The sequence below is a fragment of the Lycium ferocissimum genome, unplaced genomic scaffold (assembly GCF_029784015.1).
Source record: "Lycium ferocissimum isolate CSIRO_LF1 unplaced genomic scaffold, AGI_CSIRO_Lferr_CH_V1 ctg1348, whole genome shotgun sequence".
Classification (NCBI taxonomy): Eukaryota; Viridiplantae; Streptophyta; class Magnoliopsida; order Solanales; family Solanaceae; genus Lycium; species Lycium ferocissimum.
Window position 1 is genome coordinate 55,332 of NW_026714897.1, and position 24,550 is coordinate 79,881.

At 38.1% G+C, this 24,550-nt stretch overlaps 1 protein-coding gene across 3 annotated transcripts; it reads right to left on the bottom strand.

The window, feature by feature from the left end:
• Positions 1 to 713: 713 nt before the first annotated feature.
• On the bottom strand, positions 714 to 23,994 carry LOC132042122 (uncharacterized). Of its 3 annotated transcripts, none has more exons than XM_059432738.1 (15): positions 23,729 to 23,993; positions 23,557 to 23,612; positions 19,597 to 19,634; positions 15,245 to 15,338; positions 14,275 to 14,380; positions 14,110 to 14,180; positions 13,856 to 13,925; positions 13,374 to 13,436; positions 11,894 to 11,965; positions 11,701 to 11,802; positions 11,289 to 11,363; positions 4,888 to 5,004; positions 3,176 to 3,292; positions 2,718 to 2,774; positions 714 to 1,438 (listed from the first exon to the last, which is right to left on the bottom strand). In XM_059432738.1, exons 1-15 carry the CDS (start codon positions 23,867 to 23,869, stop codon positions 1,382 to 1,384), a joined length of 1,236 nt encoding a protein of 411 aa, XP_059288721.1. In that variant the 5' UTR covers positions 23,870 to 23,993; the 3' UTR covers positions 714 to 1,381. The 3 variants fall into 3 exon arrangements, 2 of the variants coding, with proteins under 2 accessions (XP_059288721.1, XP_059288722.1); XR_009411368.1 differs by lacking the exon at positions 2,718 to 2,774 and adding an exon at positions 3,860 to 3,902 and having other exon boundaries at positions 1,405 to 1,438; positions 23,729 to 23,994; XM_059432739.1 differs by lacking the exon at positions 2,718 to 2,774 and having other exon boundaries at positions 23,729 to 23,994.
• Positions 23,995 to 24,550: the final 556 nt, after the last annotated feature.

Sequence of the window (24,550 nt, forward strand, 5' to 3'; positions counted from 1 at the left end):
GGTTCGTTTGATACTCCACATTAGCAAAATCATTCCATCACAATTTCACTTATAAAGTACAATGTTTAACTGGCTACATAAGGAATAAAAAGTCCCCCTAACTTGTGCAATGTTTGGATGGGCAATACCAACATAATTTATGAGAAAATCTATGTATTACTTTACGCGTGATAAGAGTGCGAAATACAATTAAATGTGTTAAACCATACCTGAATAAAAGTATTTTAAAACAAAAATATGCTTAAATAGGTAGACTCTACATAATGTTCACTGTATTAATATTCACCACTTGACCATCTCTACATTATGTTCAACTGCGTAACAAAACTTGCATTATTAGTTATTGCACAAACAATCCTTACATTATAATCCAAGTCATGCCGCATAACTAGTAAACGAACCAAACAACCACAGTTATTTGGGGTCCCCAACACTTCGTTGACACCACCTTTGGGTGTCAGTAAAGCAATTTCTAACGAGACAAAATCTCTAACCAAGAACGAGTTTACGACCGTTGCGGATACGATTACAGCGGGCCACAATTAGGCTATAGGGCAAGGTCATTAGGGCATTGGAGGAGGGCAAGATGAGTTGGTGAGAAAGCACAAACTCAGTTTTTTTTGGGTCCAACTCCACGTTGGTTGATTTATTAAATGAATACCAGTACTAGAGGATCACATGGCTTACCCATCCGCAAGACCATTAACCTTCGATTACGCACACAGCAATCACGTATTTTTAACCTGCATAAATGCGTGCTAAGAGAGTACATAATTCGTCAGATTATGGATACAATCTGATCACATCAACTATCCATTCTCAAAATCATCAGATGGCGCTCTTTTGGACGATAAAAAAATTAAATCGCATTATTGTGGCCTCAAGCAATTCCCAATTGGCTGACATTGAAACAGAATAGTAGAATAGAGCATTTTGGCTGGTTGCCACCAAATTAGCCCAGTTAGTACTGCGTTAATAACATTAACTTCATGTATCATCTAAGGCGTCTGCTGAGTGCTGACCTCGCGTATATCATAAAAAAGCAACTGAGTAATAAGAAAAAAAGTGGGAAAAAGGTAGTCCCTGCCTCAGTGAAATGGAATGTCAAAACAGAGAGCTTTTCAACTGACGTGCCACATTATCCTATGTGCACACAAGTAGTATATCTTGAATATGCAAATCCAGTAACACCCAGCAATTATTACTGAAGCAGATGTTGAAAAATGCCCGTCCATTGACTACTTCTCAGTTGCCGACGAATCTCACAATTCACAAATTCTTGGCCTACTTAACCTTTCTCTGATGTTGGACAATTCAAGCTACTGTTTAAGCCATCTCAATAGTCTACCAGCCAGGATATCAAAGGACTATTCAAGAGTAATTATTTTGAATACTTATCGACCAGCACCTTAGCGTTCTCTGGTGCAAAGAATCTTGCCTGTGACAACAACCACAATGTTAGAAGATAAATGATATAAACTAAGTTTTTATAGGAAATTCTTAAGAAAATTAAAAAGCAAATTGCAGCTGCATATATTATAGATTAAGAGATAAAATTTCGACAAGTTTGAATACTGTCACCAATTAGGCAAGCATATCGATATCACAGAAAGATCAAATAAACTGGTAGCATAACTTGGACGTTGGATATCTAGTCATCAAACACGCTGAACTCATGTCGGATCCTAAAAATGCATTTTTGTCTGACATAGGTACAGCAGCAACTTTGGAGAACTCGAGCAACATAGGTAGAAACATAGAGGACCTATCATGACACTGACATTCAGGAACCTAGAAATGCCATTTCAATAACTAAAATGCATATGGGAAAAAGAGCATAGCTAAACTAAAATGAAGCAAAGGGCTGTCATAGAAAAAAAATAAAAATACGAAGCATGTGATTTTCAGAGATGGCAACAAGATCCTAGAAACAAGTTTTTTGCTTGATAACGTGGTTAGTCCCTTTGCTAGTTTATCCTTACCAGATTTCATAATTCATCCTTCCAAGATATAAGCCAGACATTCTGCACAAATATAAGATTGTTTATCCAGCATAGCATCCAGTCTGACCTGCATGCTTTACTACAGTGACTACGCCTAGTACAAAGCTATGGATTTATTCTACTGGAAGTTAAACTCGATGCTAAGTAGGTAATCACCTTATTAATGATTGCAGGTTCTTGATGAGGCATCTGGATAATCCATTCATCACTCATACATACATACATACAGGAAGCAGAATAGGGGTGGCAGACCAACTTGGTAAACATGAATGTAGCGTGGAGTACTCAGACGCAATCCCTTTTTTTGATTGTCAGACAGCATATGTAGACTCCTTTCGTCCCAATTTATGTGTCAATACTTTTCTTATTAGTTTGCCCCCAAAAATAATATACTTCCTAATTTAGAAAAAAATCTAACTTTAAACTTCTCATGTTACCCTTAATGAGATGATTTCAGTACCACAAGTTTCAAAAGTCTTTCTTTCTTTCTTAAACTCTGTGCCCAGTCAAACACACCGCCACAAAAATTAGGATGGAGGGAGTAACTAATAGTAGTAGTATCTCTTTAAACTCCCCCTCTTGTAACGTCCACTTTCTCATAGTTTTGCTGGTTTTGACAATCAGTTGTATGCTGTACAACCTACTTGTATGACTACTTCCTAGTAATATAAAGTTTTTCTTGTGGACTGTTCAAAAATCTATTCATATACTCACTTGTATAAACATTCTTTCAGCATCACCAACGTTTCCGTTCTCTTTCAAAATAATACCCTGCACAAATCGAGATGAAGAATATCTTAAACCTACAAATAAAAACACTAAAATTAAGATATTATGCTATTTGTTTACACTACTTTGATATTTGCTGAGAAATAGCGATTTATTCCTTAAATGCAACAATTCACACTATTCTTTGAATCTTATCTCTACTATCTTCACATTAAAACTAAGCTTTACAAGATTTGGAACTCTAATATTCATTCGCAATTAAACTTACCGTCAATTACACAATATTACCGAAGTGTGTCAAGACTAATAATTACACAAAACACAATTTTTGGATCCCCCACAATGATTTCCAAAATATTGTAATCCACTTAACGCGCAAACCTTAAGTGAAAAAAGGCAAATAACCTTCGCGGTAAAATATGTAAGGATCAGATGGAAAGAACCTTCGCTAAGTAACCCCTAAAGTCGTCAGGATAGGTAGAAATGAGTTGATTATACACAGACACAGCATCGCTGACACGACCCCATTCTGAGTATGCTTTTCCAAGAAGCAGGTTAACCTGAAAAAGGAGGAGAAAAAGAATAAAAGGTAACAGCGGAATGAGTGCATTCATTCAAGCAAGAGAGTGCAACAATCCTCGCCTTTGACACTGGTCCCTTAAACGAGTGAAGGATACCTTGAACAATTTCCCTCGTAAACGGGTAACCATTAAATAAAGCGGTTTTTTATTTCTTTTTCTTAACCAAATTAACTATAAAGACTAGTTTTGTCAAAACAGAAAAACAATTTTGCATTAGGAGACTAGCTCAGAATGCTGTGGAGGAAAAAGTGTTGTCTAGAAGTTAACAATAAGAGAAAAGTTCCAAACTGTCAATGACTTAAATTACCTCATTCTCTTGAGTAGGATTTTCAAAATTACATCTAACATTTACAGAACGGGACGACATAACAGAGCGTGATTGGTAACTTATTTCATACTTCTATAAGGGTTCCAGATAAAGTTCCCATCTACATCTGCTTGTGCTATGCACAGAGGGGAAAAAGAGACAACTTGGTATATCTTGTGCCAAAGAATTAATTCTAATTTATGCATCCTGCAGTATTCGCTCATATTAACCAACAGTACCTGACACATTCGAACAGCCTTACGGTTAAACAAAGTGAAAGAACTGCAGAAATTGTTAACAGCTTTGCACATGATATTCCGGTAGGGCTAGTCGTATAAAGCTGGGAACTTCTTCTCCATTGACATATTCCTCAAATTATTAACTAGAATTTTACTCTTCCTTTCATTCTCTAACATCTGCTCGAATGCATCAGGCAGCCGTGATATTGGTGCACAAATGTGTATTGTTCGGATCCATGTGGTAATCCTTTTATAAATGAAGAAAGTTTTACAGGCTACCAGAAGGGGACTACCTGTAGTCTCTAGATGCTGCCTGTGCAGTGAAATAGGGGAACCAAACAGTCATCTGTTTCTCCATTTTAGATTCACAGCTCAGATTTGGGCAATCCATGCCAGAACATACCTCAGATTTACTGAGTTGTTGGGTGTGAAGGAGGGGGGTTTGGGGTGGGGTGGGGAGGGGGTGTGGGGTGGAGAAGTAAGAGCCAGAAGAAGTGGTGGAGGATTATCCCTTCCGGTATTTGGTGGTCGTTATGCAAGGAAAGGACTGATAGATATTTTGAAGATAGGTCCAATTCCGTTTAGAAAGTGAAACGGAATTGTATTGTATCTTTTTATTTTTGGGGTAAAGAACAATGTAGAGAATAAGTAGATCAACTTGTAGAATTTCTAGGAGCGCTGTAACTAGCTTTCTTTTACCTTTCTCTCTTTCTTTTTGGAGGTCTCCAGCATATCCTAAATGCTGTACCAGTTTCTCTAAAAAAACAAAATGATACAACCTAACAGCTATTTCCTCCAAGGTTCAGTGTAAAAGGGTCTACTCATCTAAGTTTCAAAGAAAATCTATATTTTGAGATAAAACTTACATGTTTACACCAAATAAAAATTACTACTAATTACACCTATTTAAAGTTACGAATATTTAATAAATGTTTGAAAAAATTGTTTACTCTCCAAATAATAATTGTGCCAAACAAATCAGGACTGAGGGAGTATCAGAACTGACTTGCTATGAAATAGGAACTTACTTGAATTGGGTCTACCTCTGACTTTGATTTCACTGCACTGTTCAAGGTTCCATCATTGCTACCAATAGTTTTCTCTTCTTTCAGACTTTTGCGTGATGCCAAAAGCATTTGAACAGCCTAAAAAGGTAAGATACCCATATCAAGTCCGCATGCTAAAAATGAACATTAAAGGAATTCAGATTTAATTATGTCATTATAGCAACGAACAAGATAAATTGCCATTTTCTTATCATGCCTGCAGAAGGTGCTTTGCAATCTGCGACATGATTGAATGATAAGAGTGACTCGATACAAGAAGATCATCTGACACAATGGTGTTATCACCTTTTATGTCATAAAGCTGTCCAACTATGAACCAATTCAAGGGATACCAACATTACAGATATATCAATCCTGTTTGGACTTTGCTGGCATGGACGAAAGCTATCAAGGTTCTTAACATTTCATTCAGGGTGGGTGATGGCGGTAAGGGTGAGTTTTTGGGGACATAGGTGGCGTGGGAAGAAGACTTTGAGATCACATTTCCGCATCTCTACAAAATTTCATGCCAATCCAGCGTATAGCGGGATTTGAGATTTAGGAGGAACTTGCAAGATGGGAGGTGGAAGATTTCAGCTTTTGCTTGATTTTCTTCGCAATCAAAAATTTTCACAGGACAGTCATGATGTATGGAGATGAGGGACGAAGGAAGACGTTCTGTTTTCTGTTAAGTCCTATATGAGAAGCTTCTGGTTAGGGAGGAGCCAGTCTTTCCACATATTTCAGTATGGATCCCTAGGGTACCGAGAAAAACTCATTTTTTCACTTGGTTAGCTGTGGGGGTGATTTTGACGGCAGAGAATTTAAAGAGGAAGATTACTTATGTTCATGGGTGCTTCATGTGTAAACACTCAGAGGAAGATGTGAATAACCTCTTATTACATTGTCGGACAACATCTTATTTGTGGTTGGAATTATTGAGGTCGTTTGGTCTTGAGTGGGTGATGCCGGGCACCGTGAAAGAAACTATGTTTAGTTGGGCTTTCAGAAGACAGAAACGAAGATGAAGGGCATGGTATGTTGCCACTCTAGCACTCATGTGAATTGTTTGGAAGAGGAACAGGAGATCTTTTGATGGTGTAAATAAAGATCTTGTTCACTTGAGGAGTAGCCTCTTTTCCCTTATTGATTTCTGGTGCACTCATGAGGTTCCTCTTGTATACGGGCATGTTTTGCCCTCTTTTAATGGAATTTATTACCTTATTAAAGAAAAGGTTCTTAGTGATTGCAAAATAAGTCATTATACCAATCTGGTATATATGAAAGGATATGGCATCTACTAAATAGGATTGCTTATTTAACCAGACATAATCCCCATGGCCCTCAACAGTGTTATCAAAGGCGCGCTTAAGCCCTGAAGCGAGGCTCAAAACATGTTGAGCGCTTCACCTGGCTTTATGTGCGCTTCAGTGTCGTCATCAAGACTCTAAGACATACTTTTCCTTGCCAATGAGCCTCGCTTGAGGAGGTGACACTAGATGATTGATATTTCACTTTATCGTAATATTTTTACAATTTCTTTGTCCATATATTTGTTATTCATGCTTATTATAATTAATCTTGAATTAAACATAATATATATATATATATATATATTTGTACCATTGCGCTTTTTTTCATTAAAGCCAATGCTTTATTTGCGCTTTGCGATTAAAGCCCCAGTTGACCTTAGAGCTTTTTTGCACTTTTCGCTTTTGATAACACTGGCCCTCAATGGTCATCAAAACTATTCCATTCCATTACTTCAAGTTTGTTAAATCATCTCTTGAGAAAGCAGACATATTGTTGAAGATATAATTAAATAAAAATATGTTCTTTGATAACTTAAGCTTTTAAATGAGATGGTCACACAATTCAATATGGTACTAGAGTAGACAGAGATCCTCGGTTTAAGTCTCACCGACACCCATTATCAAAAAGAATTTTCACGTGCTTGGCTGATGAAAAAGAAACAAGCCCACAAGTGCGGGGGTCTCTTGAAGATAGTAAGTAAATAGAAATGTGCTCTCCCAAACAACTTAAACTTTTAGATCAGATGGTCACACAATTCAATATGTATAACTCTAAACACTCGGAGCGGAGCTGCCGCGGAACCGTCGACATGTGTTGTGAAAATAGAAAGCATCTAATTGAATTGATGAACAATATACAACAGGTGCTTGTTATATTGGAGTCTTAACTATGTATAAAAGCGTGACTTGAATTGGTAGAACAATTACAAGAAATTCAAGGTTTAGATGAGGGGGCCAACATATAAAATGTAGGTTGGGCTTGAATGGTTGACCGAAGAGTCGGGGCACCAATGTACAACAGGTGCTTTTTTGGACCCGAAGAGCTTCGGGTCCAAAAAAGGAAGCAAAAAGAAGAAAACTTTGGCCCTGTGAGCAGCATTTATTGGCTGGTACTATCTGCTAGTAGCGTAAGCTATTTGCACCTCTACTAGGATCGTAGAGGCGGGCCTCTACTAAGATTGTAGAGGCTCGGATACCAGGTGAATGTTGAATTATATGACCATCTTATCTAAAGACTTAAATTATAAGAGAGAACACACCTTTATTTATTTGATTATATCTTATCTTCAACACATCTTTACATGCAAGCCTGTTTCTTTTAGTCAGCAAAACACGTGGAATTTTTTTGATAATGGATGACAGTGAGACTTGAATCTAGAGTCTCTGCCTACTCGGATCTCATTGACTTGAGTAGCACTATACAAGAGGTGCTCCTTATATAGTCCTAGACTATGTATAATGTTCTAGTCTCTGCCTACTCGGATCTCATTGACTTGAGTAGCACTATACAAGAGTTGCTCCTTATATAGTCCTAGACTATGTATAATGTGCTAGATAGTGCTAATAAGGTAAGCACATACTCTATAATTCAGAGAATTACCTACGACATTCTACAGAATATTTTATAAGATTTTCATTATTCAAGTATAATAAATTTAGGCACATATTCACATAGTATCTTGAACATAAATGAGCTTAACACATTTTGACAGTGTTTACTCAACCTCAGTGCATAATATTCACTTGTCCATACTCCTAGGACTCAACTTTTCTGCTTATGAATTGTGGTTACAATGGTAAATATGGATACCCTTTTCTGCTTCAGTTCCAACAAATACAACATTTTCATATTTTCATACTCCCTCCATTTCAATTTATGTGAACCTATTTCCTTATTAGTCCATGCCAAAAAGAATGACCTCTTACCATATTTGGAAACAATTTACCTTTATTCAATGATTTATAGCCACACAAAATATATGTGATTCATTTAACACCACAAGTTTAAAAGTCTTCTCTACTTTCTTAAACTACGTACCAGTCAAATGGGTTCACATAAATTGAAACGGAGGGAGTATGTTGTATTGGAGGGGGATGGATGAAATGGAGGCTCGCTTCCGGCGTTTTGTGTGATAAGAAAGTGTCGTTAAGACTTAAAGGCAAGTTCTACAGAGTGGTGAGGATGAAGGTAGTAGAAATGAGGATCTTTGAGATGGATGTGTGGACATACCACGAGAGATAAGATTAGGAATGTAGTGATTCCGGACAAGGTAGGAGTGGCTCCCATGGTGGACAAGATGCGAGAAGGGAGGTTGAGATGATTCGGACACGTGCAAAGGAGATGCGCAGATCTCCAGTGAGGACGTGTGAGAGGTTGGCAGTGGTGGGTCTGAGGAGAGGGAGAGGTAGGCCTAAGAAGTCTTGGGAGAGGTGATTAGGCAGGATATGCCGCAGCTTCACCTTACTAAGGACATGACCCTTGATAGGAGGGTGTGGAGATCGAGTATCAGGGTAGAGGGTTAGTAGGTTGCCGCATGGATTTCTTTTCCATACTGGAGTATTAGTATCTTTGTTATGTTTGCTTATGCGTAGATTCAATTTTTTTTTTTTTGGGGGGATCAAGTAATAATTTTCATATAAATAGGGCAGAAAAAGAGCTCATATACAAGAAGTACACCAAAAGGCAGAGAACCTCACAGCCACCCAACCTCTAAACCTATGGGAGCCTCATGGCTGCACCAAAAAGAAATAAGAGCACAAAGACTATTTCTCAAAAAAACAAAATCTCTCTCTTTGCCCTCAAAAGCTCTCCTATTTCTCTCTCTCCATATGGTCCACATGAGTGCCAAGGGAGCAACATCCCATTCTTTGCTTCTTCCTTTCCGTCTTCTAAGGGCCCAGCAAACCATTGAGTCTTTCACAGTGCCCGGCGGCCGGCATCACCCACTCAACTCCAAACCATCTCAGAATTTCGCCCCACAAATAAGATGCTAACCGACAATGTAGTAGAAGGTGATTAACGTTTTCTCCAGTCTCTTTCCACATGAAACACCGACACAAGTGGTATCTCTCTTCCTCAAATTCTCTACCGTCAATATTCCCCCTCACAGCTAACCGAGTGAAGAATCAAACTTTTCGAGGTACCCTGGGGATCCATATCGAATCATGTGGAAAAGTCGATTCCTCCCTAGATAGGAGCTTCTCATAAAAGGATTTCACTGAAAAAACACCACTACCTCCTGTCCCCCATCTCCATACATCAACAGTATCCATATCAACTTTTTGTTAGTGAAGCAATTCGGTCAAATTTTGAAATTCTACAACCTCCCAGTCTTGCAGATTCCTCCTAAACCTCAACTCCCAAAGAACTTCTCCCCCTTGCATACTCCATACCCGATGGACTAGCATTTTCTTTTGACAAGAGATATTATACATATTAGGAAATGTGACTCTCAAGATGTTTTCTCCACACCACTATGACCCCAAAAATCCACCCTACTCCCATCACCCAGGAAATGCTCATTAAACTCTTCCCATCCTTTTAAAATGTTCCTCCATATACCACACCCGTAGGGAATGGAAATGTCTTTCGTCCCCCACGCCACTTCCAGAATCCCATACTTCTCCGCTGTCACCTCTCTCCAACAAGCATTCCCTTCTACCCCGAATCTCCATAACCACTTCCTCAGTAAAGCCTTGTTGAAGACTCTAATCTTTGACACCAAGCCCTTCCCAACACTTGTTGAACTTCTTCTCCCCTCTTGGACCATCGCAGAGAAATTCCCTTTGAAGCTTTTCTAATTTTTCGATAACACTAACCGGAGCTTGTAAAAGTGACATGAAGTAGGTAGGAATGGTCGAAAGAGAACTCTTAATAAGCGCTTCCTTACCCCCTTTGGATAAATACCTCTTCTGCCAACCTGCTAGCCTCTTTTCAAGCCTCTCGATTACTGGATTCCAAGCTGCTTGGTCTTTATAGATGCACCGAGTGGTAAACCGAAATAGGTAGTAGGTAGAGTCCCAACCTTGCAGTTCAACACCTGTGCTAAAGACTCAATGTTCTCCATCTCGCCTACTGGTATGATCTCACACTTTCTGAGGTTGATTTTTAGACCTGATACCACTTGAAACCAAATCAAAACCTGTCTCAAGTGGTTCACCCGCTCTCTGTCGGCATCACAAAATACTAAAGTATAGTCTGCAAACAACAGATGAGATACCCTCACCATGTCCACCGAACGGTGCAGAAAAACCCCTCAAAAAATCTCCCGCCACAGCTCTGTCCATCATTCTGCTCAAAGCTTCCATTACCAGTATGAACAACATAGAGGACAAAGGATCACCCTGTCTCACTCCACGCGAGCTCCCGAAGAAACCACATGGGCTGCGATTCACAAGTACCGAGAACCTTACGGTTGAGATACAAAATTTGATCCACTTCCTCCACCTAGCACCAAAACCCATTCTCATCATAATGTAATCAAGGAACTCCCAGTTTACATGGTCATAAGCTTTCTCAAGGTCCAATTTGCACAAAATCCCTGGGATCCCCTAGTTTTCTCCTCGAGTCAACCACTTCATTAGCCACCAGAGATGCATCAAGAATTTGTCTGCCTTCCACAAAAGCATTCTGCGAAGAAGAAACTGTATCGTCTAGGACCTTTTTGAGTCTATTAGAAAGCACCTTAGAAAGGATCTTGTAGATGCTTCCCACTAGACTAATAGGTCTAAAGTCCTTGACATTAGTATAGATTCATAGCACTACCTGATTGTTTCATTCACTCCGTTATCTTATTATCTTGCTGCTATTACTGCTTATTATTACTGCTGCTTTTTTATCTCTCTTTTTGAGCTGGGGGTCTATTGGAAACAGCCTCTCTACCCATCACAACGTAGGGGTAAGTTGTGGGATTATACTGGGTATGTTGTTGCTGTTTATCAGATCTCACAAAATCTTAAGCTGTCAAAAAAGTGATTAACTGGAACAAAGAAATTGAGAATCATTTCCTGTCTTGTAGTGCAGGCAATGAAACAATTAACAAAGAGGAAACAGCAGATTGACCAACCAACCTCATCTGGCTTCTTCGCGGCAATCAGTGCATTGGTAAGGCCACGTAGAACTTCAAAATCAATTGTTCCGGACACCTGTAAGAGCATCCAAACAGGTTATTCAAGTTTGTGTAAGTGCTGGGGAAACTTGGTCTAAAAGAAGAGGTAAAGAATGTCTAATAAACATTTTGTTTGTGGGAGTAAACTAACATGACAAAACCGATATATATATATAAATGACAGAACTTTCAGGTAGGTACATGCTTAGATTCCTTGCTAAACTATTTTCACGTAAGCATTCATCCCCACAAGCAAGCTACAAAAGAATGAAGAACATGAGGTTTCAAAAGAGTACACACCATAAACAACAATAGCCATTTAAAGTAACAAAGTATCCTGAATAGGCATATTATCCAGCATATAAGCTACTGACCATGGCAGACATCCTAAAAGCAGCAGCACTTCCTTCGTAATCCTTCAGTCCATATTTGACTTCTCCAAGCAAACGGTAAACATCAGGGTCACTTGGTTTTTTCTGCATTTGCAAACAGGTGATTTCGTAATATTCATATTGACATAGAACAATCTCTTGATAAACGAAAAAAATACATCAGCCAAAAGAAAACCTTAATCAAATCCTCAAGAAGGGAAGAGGCTCGATTGTACTCCCCCAGTTCTGCTAAGGTCACAGCAGCTCCCTGCAAACCATTTAAGAAAACTTGCATTGTTGCAGAGTGAAAATTAAGAGGTGGTGGTTTTTCACTGTATTACATCAAAAAGGAAATTGTCAAACAAGAATTCTCACATAAAATTATAAAGGAAAATCCTTATAATTGACACAGGCCACTATGAGCACCTGTTTTCTTACATCTCCTACGAAGCACAAAAGAATCATTTTTTCCTGAGGAATTTAACCAAAGCCGATACTATGAAGAAATACCCACAATTTTTAAAATTATCAGCCTTGTAGTCTGAAATTCACCATTATCTCCATCAGCCCCATAGAGAATTTCCCTTTTCGACTTCCACAAGATAGCTAATAATTAAACTTCTGGACTTCAGGAAACCAATTTGACATAACCCATATAATCTACAATTTGATACTCAAGCTTATAAGGTACTCCTCTATTGTGAACCTCAAGGTCTGACACACCTTTTCAGCAAACAATTCCTGAGACCTTAACAAATTCAGTATGGGCTTTTCCGGAATAAGAACTTATTGAATTTTGATGCCTCTGCACCCAAGTGTGTGGCCTAGTGGTCAGTGAAGTGGGTTGAGAACCATCGGGTCTCAGGTTCAAATTGTAGCAGAGACAAAAACACTGAGTGATTTCTTCCCATCTGTCCTAGCTTTGGTGGATAGAGTTACCCGGTACCTGTTGTTAGTAGGAGGTGGCAGGTACCCCGTGAAATTAGTCGACATGTGCGCAAGCTGGCCCGACACCACGGTTATCCAAAAAAAAAAAAAAAAGAATTTTAATGCCTCCTTTCACCTAAATATCCACCCAACTGCCATAATTTTTGGCAAGGCTGACTGGGACAAGACATCAGTGTGGATTGAAGCTATGATGCACAGGGATGTTGAGGACAAGGGGCACCACAAGGTTTCATGATAGGCGAGGAATAAGAAGGTTCGGGCCAGTAAAGTAGTTGCACAGCAGAAAAAAGTTGTCAAAACTTTAGTGTTGCCAAAATGGGAAATTGTCTGCTTGATGCAAGCCAAAGGCCTCATTATAGAAAAAATGGGTTGATGCTCATCAACTAACCTGGCAGAAACAATTGGAGGCAATGAATCACACAGTCTACAAGCGAAGGGGACTAACCTAAAGGTTCCAAAGTCTTTTATAAAAGCTAACATATTTGCTTTTCTTATCGTATCTCAGTCATAAAGTAAAGAGAGCAACGGTAATGATGGATGAGAAATGTTTAACTTGCAAAACGGTTTCGCCTCCATACGCAATAAGATTAACTTCTAGACCTGGAGCATAAGTATGTGCAACTCAAGGAGGCTAAACTAAAGCAGGTATGCTATATCTTGGTGATAGAATAGAGAAATTCTGAAGCTGTGAGATGGGATCTTAAATTACATCATATACAATAACTCACTTCAAGGGAGATGGGATCCTCTGGTGATGAAGCCAGTGTTGCCTCAAATTGCTGAAGCGTCTTCTGCAAAAGCATCAAATCTGATGACATTCAACAATATATAGGGCATCCATGAATACTTAACTATAACAAATTGCATGAATTTAACATATTGCTAACAGTTTTTGTTCTTTCTAAAGAGCTTCTATATGTAGAATTGCTAGAAAATGGCACATGTTTATATCCTAAATATTCATTTAACTCCATATGGACTTGTTTCGTACTTTCATATCAGAGAAAAGTTGGGCCGGCCTACTGACTAGTAATGAAAACTACAGATGAAAGCCCATTAGATAAAGAGATGACACGGATTGGCAATAGGTGCTTCACTGACCACGGCTCCTCTTTCTGCAGCAACTTCCAAGTGAACTCAAAAATGTCTTTCCTTCCTTGTAGTTGCACACTAGAAAAAATTAATTTCAGAGTGACAGAAAACAATTTACCAGGAGGTTAGCTCTCTCATCTTCAGCAATTCTCTTATCAGTCAGGGCAATCTCCTCAGTGGAACTAACACTGGACCAATGGCTTCATTAGGATTACATTAAAAACAAAAAGGAAAAACATGAAAAGAAATAAGCAACAAACAAATCATGAAACTTTGTAACCTCTGGATTGAGTAGAAAAGAAAACCAGGATGCAAATGATGAGAACTACTTGATAGCAAATAGCCAGCATAGTTGGCAGCACCAGAATCTACCTTCCAGAGGGAAGAAAATCACCAAGTGCAAATACGAGTCCGAATACAATGACAGCTGCTCCAACTCCAATCTATTTAATTCAGCATAAATCTATTAGTGGCCATATGAAGAAATGAATTCAATTGGATCAATATGGGAATGCGTCAGCTCAATTGTAGCACTACCTTGGTACCCAGTCCGATTGTAGTACTTCTGGACTCAACCGGAGCATCATAGTCAATTGCTCCATACGCTTTCTCTTCCTCTGCTTTTTTCTGCTGAAGTGCCGACCTACCAGTTAGTGAAAATGTTAGTCAATGAAACATATTTTAATCGATGAAGAAGAAAAGAGAAAAAAGGATAATGTCATCAACAAAATTAGCCACATAGCCCATAAAGATGGAAACAAGAAGTCCAAGAAGTAAGAAATTAGACTTCGATAGTTGACACAACATAGATTTAACATGCCTACAATGTCGAAGCAACTTACTTTATCCAAGAACTAAAAATATCCCAAAATAGCCTAGAACGTAAACTTAGAAGTTGAAATTGCACACAATTAGCCTTGCAATCAGAGGTCCATTAATTGATCTTGGCACTTGTTACTAGTGATCATTCATTCAGTCTCTTGTTTGGAACGCAAAATGTTGGTGGCGCCTCTAGTAAGCATGATCAAATAGGTCCAACCTTATTTTTCATACTAGGTAATTGAGAAGTGATGGCCACTACCAGCTGATGAATTGACCAACACTGCTGACGGAATCTCTCCTAGTCTATGTATGTATTACTTCCTCTTTTTCTCGGGTGGATGCAGATGGGTGGGGAGAGAGTCTCAATTTGAATCTCACTTGTGACTATCCACATACAATATTATATGATGAAGAATAGATACGAGGGTTACTTGCATGTCTGTGAAATCTAATGAGTACACCACATACAGTGATGAAAAATCATCTCTTTCAGCTGCTTTCATGCGTCATCAAATTTTGGACTCCAATACAATATGAACAGAATAGTGGCTCGATAAGAAAATTTACAATGGCAACTTACTGTAATCATATGTCTAAAATTCTTTTTATAAGGAAGATAGCTACTGCAGATAAGCATAAATATAAAAAACAGCAGGAAAGAAACCATTCTATATAGTAGTAGCACCTTTTTACTGTTTGCAACCGTTCCTCAAACTGAAGATCTGACCCCACACTTTTTGCCTTTCTGACATCATTCGTAGAGCTCAAACGAGGTGCTTCTGCACGAAAATGAGCCTTACGTTGTATATGCAACAAGATCTGTTACTCAGACCTCACTTTAAACAAGAGATAACAGAAAAAAACAAAAAACTTATGGGACCACTTAGTATGATAACAGAAGTACGTGATCACACATTTTGAATTGGAAATAAGCCTCCAAAGCATAAGTATTTTAGCCAGAAGCATCAACTTTAGAATCCAGAAGAATGTGCGAAGAGGAAATTGGAACATAAGCTATCATTTAAAATAATTTTGACAAGTGGGGGACGAGGCAAGGAATCAAAAGATAAGTTCGAAAGGGATAATCAAAAACAGAAACAAACATAGATCATACAATACTACGAAACCACTACATATCAGAGCTCTTGTACATAAAACATCAAAAGTATTAACGTTGCTAACCCAACAGGCAATAAAAAGTTCAAAATACTTGATTGCAAAGTTTATTAGGCTTTCAACATGAAAGAATTGGATCCAATCCAAAGAGTAATCTATTAACACATTCAGGGTTCAAAGGGTATTTACAGAAGATTCAACCAAGTGCCGGAAGCACATCAAGCAGTCGTGTACTCGATCAATAGATCACAATTAAAACCCCAATTATTGTTACTTTTATGTTGCTAGTTTCGTAGAGCAAAAAAGTTTCTTCAAGCCAGCTTCATCCCATGGTTCAAAAACAATTTCCAGAACATCGGAGCCACAAATGACCTACTTTAACTAGCATGGACATGAAAGGAAGAAAAAATCAAAGATGCTACTTTTTTTTTTCTTGATAAGGAAAGATACTACTTATTTCTAGAAAAGAAATTTCATTAATAGGAGAGTCCTTAGGCTACAATACTACAATTATTCTTCACAAGGGCTATAGGGGCTCACCCCTCGACTACCTCCCTCCCGAGAGCATACGTCTCTACTACTTGTCTCCCAATACGTTGTGTCTCTTTTTAAGAATATGTTTGGTCTTCTCTAAAGAAAATTATCTGTGAAAATTCCAGAGTTCTCCTCATAAGCTAACCTCCTCTTCAATGATTTTATAATTTCACAACAACTTTTCTCTTCAAAAGTTCTCCTATTTCTATCCTTCTAATGATCCATGTAAAGACTAGTGGAACAAAACCCGACAAATGTTAGTGGAGCCCTTAAGATCCAAACCGATAGGTATAGGAAGACTAATTTGTCTCTACCTAAAAAATTGTGGTAAAATGACTTAACTAAGAAGTGTATTACATATGTAGAGCATTTTAGTTAGGTTTCAGATGTTATCTCATAGATACCTCCCACTAAAATAATAAGTCTATAATCCTTAATGTTGTTGCGCCTTCCTTTTTCGGCATGATAGCTATGATGATGCATTAAGACTTCTTTTAAATTCACTAATTTCCTAGAACTTAGCTATGGGATCCAGAACTTCTCCATTCACTGTGCTCCGTACTATTGAATAAGGCGAATGTGAATTCATTTGGTCTCGGGGTCTTGTCACATAGAAAACCTTCCACAGCCTCCCAAACCTCCTCTTCCCGAATCACCTTCCTCCCAAACTCACTCAATGTCCACTATGTATAACCTTCACCAACAACATACTGAAGAATAGTTGTTGACAGAATGATTTAGATGTTCACCGTGCCTCTTGAAGCTTTAAGGGTTGAATTATGTTACTTTGACGTCTAGGGCTTTTCATGTATTAAATAAAATAAAATATAGTTGCATGTTCAAAAAATATCAAGCGTTTTATAGAAAAGCTTTAATGTTGATGGCTTATATACCCTTTTAGGAACCAAGTGAAATGTTTGACACCTTTGTCGTTGTTTAACGCCTTTACGACTATGTTGACGCCTTTATGGCTTGTCAACGCCGTTATGCTTTTATAGGGTTAATGATGATCACGTTGACATGCATTCACGTCATATGCATTTGATACCTTCAATCCTTGACGTCTACAGGTTTTATGGATGCTTTCGGGCTTTATTGATGCATTTAGGCCTTATAGTTCATCAACATGGTCAATATGATAGCATATTTAATTTTATGCCTACAGGCCTTACCCCTCATTCATTGCACTCCACACGCAACTTGATTTATTGATTAAATATTCTTATCATGTTGACTGTATATTGAATATGCTATCATATTGACCATGTTGATGAACATGCTTGAGATATCGATCGTATTGTGAATATACGTATATTGATAGCATATCTTATGAAAGATTTTGATCAAGCTCATAATGATACGTACTAATTCGATATAAGTTTTGTGTCATGTTTTCAAAGTCTTGTCTCTGCACCTAGAAGGTCACTGATGAAACTTACCAACAAGAAAATGGATCTTAGGCCTAACTCAACCCCCTAACGCTAGCTCATGAGGTAAGGATTGCACAAGACCAATGTGACTGATTTTCCATATCCCCACTAATGTGGAAATCAACACCCCTTGCACACCCAGGATGGACATCTGGAACGTGGATAATATGAGATGGAGGTCCACCATTGAGTAACCAATAAATTGGGATGTTCCTGACTCTGATACCATGATAAGAAAATGGACATTGCGCCTAACTCAACCCCAAGCGCTAGCTCATAAGGTGAGAATTGCCCAAAATTATATAAAGAACCCGATTTTCCTCGTCCCCATCGATGTGGGACTCAACACTTATGTAATGCGATTATACTCACGCTTCGGCCACATGTGTTCTTTTAGGCATGTAATTAGAACAATCTCATTCTATCATGCCCTACAATCAAAGAAAAGTTATAAAAATTAATGTTTAGGCAAGTACTCTACGAGGCAGAGCGTACAACTTTTCTTTGATTGTAGTGCATTATAATAGAGACTGCTAAGAGCCCCTTTTCATGTCATGTGATGGTACAAAGACTCCCAGATCCTCATATGTGTTTACTTTACATACTTCTAAATAATGTATGTTCGTTCGTTCGGTGGGTTTGGGTTGTCGAGTGACGATCACGTGATCCCTATATTTGGGGCGTGACAAATATCCATTGTACCTTTAACCATCTCCTTTTATTTCTTTCGCCCACTCAAAGTGTTTTCAGCTATTGCCATCACCCACTTCTATCATCCATTTTGCTCAATCATCCTCGAAGTTTTCTATAAGGTGGTCTAGGACTCGAAAACAAGTGAAACATAAAACACTTAATTTTAAGCACAAGCAAAATTAAATATGATAAGAAAAGTAAGCTTTTCCGAACATTTGAACGACAAAACTAAGTTTTTAAGAAAATGATACTTTGAAATATCATAATTGTAAGGAAAGAAAAGAGTTTGTTGATTTGCATATTCTCATTATAGGTACACTGTAACAACAACATACCAGTGTGATCCCGCAAGTGGATTATAGGTACACTACATAATGTCTTGTAGAATATACAAGTTCAGCAAAACAGAGGTGAATAACTAAAAAAAGAGATCCAGTTTAGTATTAAAGCACCTTTAGGGTTTCAAGGGTTAAGCTACTCGTAGCCGTTAATACTTATCCTCAAGCTATTGGGCCTATATCACCACTCCCGAGCCAATGTGAGGGTAAACATCCAGATGTTTTGTATGCTCATAACGATTAAAGAATGCATTTACCTAATGCAAATGAAAATCTGCATGTTAGCTTTATAGGACTTAGATCTTCAAAGCCTAGCTCCCCCAAGATATTTTGCGACCAAACCAACCACTTACTATATGTGCACTTAATCCTCTAGTCTCACGTTGTCTTATCCAGAAACAGCATACCATGTAAAATAACGTAATAAAAGAATTATTCCGGGAGAAGGAACTTGAGAGACCCCCTATCAGGGCTAGAGTGTTAATCTGTATGTAGCAACCCCCTAGGGAGGATGCTACTCTGTATCCCATCAGATCAAATCTTTCATTTACGATATTCCTGAAAGTTGAAAATCAATTATGCGAGAAATGTTTCTCATAATGTGAAACAGAGTTCATGTATCATTTGTCGCATAGATCGTGAAAGTAAAATGATAAATCTAACGTATAAATGGTCCGTCTCAATAGATGCCTTGGTTTATTTTTATTTTTTTAGAAAGAGTTGAAGCATGCCGTGTTTTAGGTTTGAAAGTTTCCAATGTATAATATTCTTTTAATTCTAATATTTTGATGCATCCAATAATTTATACATCTAATCAAACAAAGTTTTCTATTTTCTCTAAATTATTAACCGCTAAACCATAGGTACAAACAAAAAGATGCCCAACTACACACTGCACAACATGCAAGGTAGGGTGATTTACTGACGATTAAGGAGGTCGTCGGACTGTGGAGTAGAGGAATTCCTGCAAGAGTAAACAATAGCTTTAGATAATAATTGAAATAAGTTGACTCCCAGCACTATTTAGATCAACATGCAGTTCTAGCCAACACCTAAGGTACAAGTTCAATAGAATAGATACAACAATTTCTAAAGCACTAGAAGGAGTACAGAGAAGTGAAAAATAATGTGAATCTTCTTCCTTATATCATGTATCATTCAAATTCAATTAATATCTACCACTTCAAATGACCATTTATATCCCCTCTGAAGTGAGGTCTTCACCTGCATAATGTTTGTATATTTGGACTTTTTTTACCACTAAAAAGGTCCACTGCACCAGATAAGAAACAAGAGATCACATTATCCCTGTAAATTCCTACATTGCCTGCTTGCACATACTTAGAAATTTCACTGTATGAAGCAATTTCAACAGGGCATCCAATGATTTTCCAGTTCTAGTCTTTTTTTTTTTTTTTTTTGTCTATCGGAAAGAGTCCCATAAAGATAGAAGTAAGGTTTGCGTACATCCTACCCTCCCCAGACCTCACTTGTGGGATTACACTGGGTATGTTGTTGTTGTTGGTGTAATTTTTTATTTTTTTTATGCAGTAGGAAATTTCATTGAAGGCATTCCAAGAAGATACAAATTTGTACTAGAGATAGTTAGCTCCAATACATTCAATGTTCACTCTTGGAAAAAGCAAGGAGCTAACAAAATTCAAAAATTGCTCTATGCTATTTACATGAGAAACGTTGCTGAGGGAGTTGAAATTCCTTCAAAGCATCTGCCATTTTTCTCTAACCAAATACACCAAAAAGTGCATCCATAGACAATTTGCCAGATTTTTTTGATCGGTTTACTTACTCTCCATAATCCCCAACTTGCATAGGCATCCTCATGTTGTAAGGCATAACCCAATTTACCCCAAAAGATATTGAGAAATATGTCCCATATATCTGTTGTAACTTCACAGTGAAGGAAAAGGTAACAGACATCCTCTGCACTTTGCCGGTACATGGAGCATCTATTACTCAGTTGGATCCCTCTCTTGCTGAAATAATCTTGCGTTAAACAAACCTCCTGAAAACCTGACCAGCTGAAGCAGGACATCTAAGGTGGCAGCTTGGTTTACCAAATTAACTTTCATGGCCATGTTCCAACAATTCCATTGCCCTTGCATAAATGAATGTAGCTAGCTTTTACTGTAAAGTTGCCGTCACTTGAGCTTCCCCGTCTTAATTTATCATTTGCCTGAGATTCAACTGTATGTTCCAATCTTGCAAGCAGATGCAACAAATTATTTAATTTCCAATCTTGTATGTTCCGTCTGAATATTATATTCCATGCACTTCCATCCCTACATTGCATCATTGAGGCCTAAGGGTATTTTGCTAGCTGAAATTAATCTGGATACTCGTCCATGAGAGAAAAAGCGCCTTACCATTTGTCCTTCCAAAAAACTAATTGCTCTCCATTTCCCATCATGAAAACTCTATTGGAACTGAATTCCGCCCACAATTTGCTCTTGCTCTTCCGGAGGCTAACTCCTTACGGGATGTGGGAGTCTTGTACACTTGATTTTGCTCTTCGTCTTTGGCTTTTATAACCCTCTTCCACAAGGCTGAATCATTTATATTGTATCTCCGAAGTCATTTCATCATCATACATTTGTAGTGAATTGCCAGGTTCCTGATACCTATTTCAACTAGTTCCTTAGGAAGCATGATCTTTTCGCAGTTTACCTGATGGTACTTGTGTAGGGTGTAATTGTCTTCTCATAGAAATGTACTCCTAATTTTTCCCAGTTGCTTCAGAACCTTTTTAAGGATAGGGATTGCGGCATAAAATATGTCAGTATGTCGTCCAAGATATTGTTAAATGGACTTGGGACCTTGGGCTAAACTCAACCCCAAAAGTCACCTTATCGGGGGAGGATTTCCTAAGATCATAAAAAGGAGATCCCAATCCATTTCCTCAACCCCAATGTCCAGGACTGGAACTGGAGCGTTGATAATATAACACTGAGGTCCAACATTGTGAAACACAACAACAAGAATCGAAGGATCTGGCTCTGATACCATGTAAGGAAATGGAGTTTGACCTAACTCAACCTCAAAAGCTAGCTCATAGGGAGAGGATTGTCCAAGACTATATGCGGAGACCACAACTCATTCCCTCAACTAATGTGGGACTTAGCATTGTAACAGACAAGATAATGGAGGGATTTTCCTTATGTCTTATTCCACAATGTGAGAGATACATACACATACATTGTACTCTAATTAAGGAAAGAATCAAAAGAGAAATTCTATTAATCCCTACATATATGCTAGGCCATGTACATTACACCAAAGTAGAGTCTAAGACGCACTCAAAGAACTAAACACAGGAGATAAGTGGTCATAAACCTTATAAAAAAATTAGTGGTCACAAAAAGATTAGCCATGGAGTATGTGGATTTGCACTAATATGTTCATTTGCAAAGAGTAATAGGAAGGTCAAGGTTTCGGAAGGAGGATTTGATGACGAAGGAACTAGTACAAGACATGTATCATCGGTCTCTCGCCTCCTAGAGTAAACTTGGACAACTAACAGTCTTGTTGGAGCAGGTGGTGCAGTTGCTGACTCATGAGACACTATAGTCGATTAGTGCTCAATAGAAGAACTGGGAGACGTAGAAGAAATATCCTCATTTGATTGTTCACCTGTGACATGGTCAATTAACCACTCATCTTCCTCCCTCTAATGGGTAAAGATGGGAGGTGCGTAGAAGAGGATGTATTCTCTGAAAGTACCATATCAATTGACACCACATATTTGCCAAGTTCAGAAGAATAACAATGACTTCTGGAGGTGAGAATATCCCAAGAAAACACACTTCAAGGCCTTCGGGTCCAACTTGGTGACATATGGTCAGACATCTGAACATAACATGTGCTTCCAAAGACCCTAGGCTTCTACTAGAAATAGTGACTTGCTTGGAAGAGAACACTATGAGGCACAACACCAGCAAGCACGGCAAATGGTATATAATTAATCAGAAAACAAGTCGTAGAAACAGCATCGACTAAAAACTGCTTAGGAACCTTTGTTTGGAATAATAGTGCTCAAGTTATCTCAAGTAAATATTTGTTCTTCGTCTCATCAACTCCATTTTGAAAAGGTGTATCAACACAAGATAACTGGTGGAGATTCTCATGTTGTCTCATGAGGACTGAAATAATTCTAACATGTATTCTTTAGCATTATCACTCCTTAATATGTGCAAATTAATATTAAATTGAGTTTTAACTTCAGCAAAAAAGGCACAAAAATGGAAAAATGCTTCAGATCGATTTTTCATAAAGTAAATCCACATCATCCAAGAAACATCATCCACAAAGTAACAAAATATATTGCAACCACCTACAAGTTGTCCCAAGAAGTGTTTGAAATATGAACCAAGAATACAACAAATGAAGGGTTGAAACACGTTAATAACGCTTTCTAAAGCGAAATTTGTTCCCTCTCCTTCGCAAGATTGCAATAGAACTAATGCAAATAGCTTTAGCGGATATGACAAGTTGTTTTTGGTAACTGAATATGACAATATTTTATGGAAAAGAAAAAAAGATATGACTACAGTAAGCAAATGGAGAAATTCTTCTTCCAAAAAGCAAGACATATCAGCTTGATCTTTCCCGTGTAGAACTTTAGACAAGGAAGAGAGTTTTGGAGAAAGGTTGTAAAAGAAGAAAATCTTTGCTGCAAAAGTTAGAATACTTTCAAAATGCAATACCAAATGTATTTAAATAGACAAGAGTAGTTATTAGTGTTTACAAAGTTATGAGAGGATTCTATCCTTTCATTTAAAACGCAACTTCTAGTTAAAAACTTCTACTTATAAACTGAATTTAAACAATTTGCAACAAGAAGTTCGAGAGAGGAAGAAAGAGAAGCGCACCTTTGCGGACGCACTGTGCCTTTGGCCCGCCTTCTGGCAGTTGCAGAATTTTTGCCCTGAATTTAAGAAGCAACAACAGTTGAGCAGTATATCCATATTATGGTTACAAAATCAAAAGGATGACATCAAATGAGTGTGAAATACAATTGAAATGTTAATGCACCGCAGATACCTCGTCATCACTGGGACCGAAACCACGACGTGAATTTGAATCGGTAGAGCAGCATAGACAACCATAATTGGAAGAGCGAGACCTAGGAGGAGCAAACGGCTGTCCAAGAATAGTAAAGTGAGTCGTCGCAGCAACGGCCATGAGAGATAAGGTCTGCCCTTTCCCTTCCCTGCAGTTCACTCCGCTTACAAATCTCTCGCGTGGGACCGTTACTTGTTTCAAGCAACGCGGGACGTCACAACGTCAGCTATCTGTTTGTTTTACTTCAACACTCAAATCATGCTAATACTACTTTTATCTTTAAAGCTAGTAATTCTCTCATATTTTTCAAAATCACCGAAATCAAATTGGAAGAATTTATTTAGTAAATTTTGCCTTAACTTCTAATTTATTTATTTAAGGTGCGTTCGGTATTGAGGAAAACATATTTCTACAAAATATTTTTCAATTTTCTCATTTTCATTTGATTAAAATTTTCGGAAAACATTTTCTTTAGAAAAAAAATCTTACAAATAAGAAAAATAACTTCTCTGATCAAAGTAATTGAGTAGGGAAAACAAGTCCACAAGTGTCATCCCACCAACCACTCTACCACTACCCAACTCATCTCCCAACCACCAAACCCCACCCACCACCCCCACCCCCGAAAACCCCCTCCAAAAAAAAAAAAATTAAAAAGTTTTTTATTTTTCTTTTTTGGGTTTTCTACACCCACGACATCCTCACCCCCCCCCCCCCCTCCAAAAAATATTATTTTTTTAAAAAGTTTTTTACACCTCCCAACACCCAACCACCCCCTCCAAAAAAATTAACGTTTTGAAA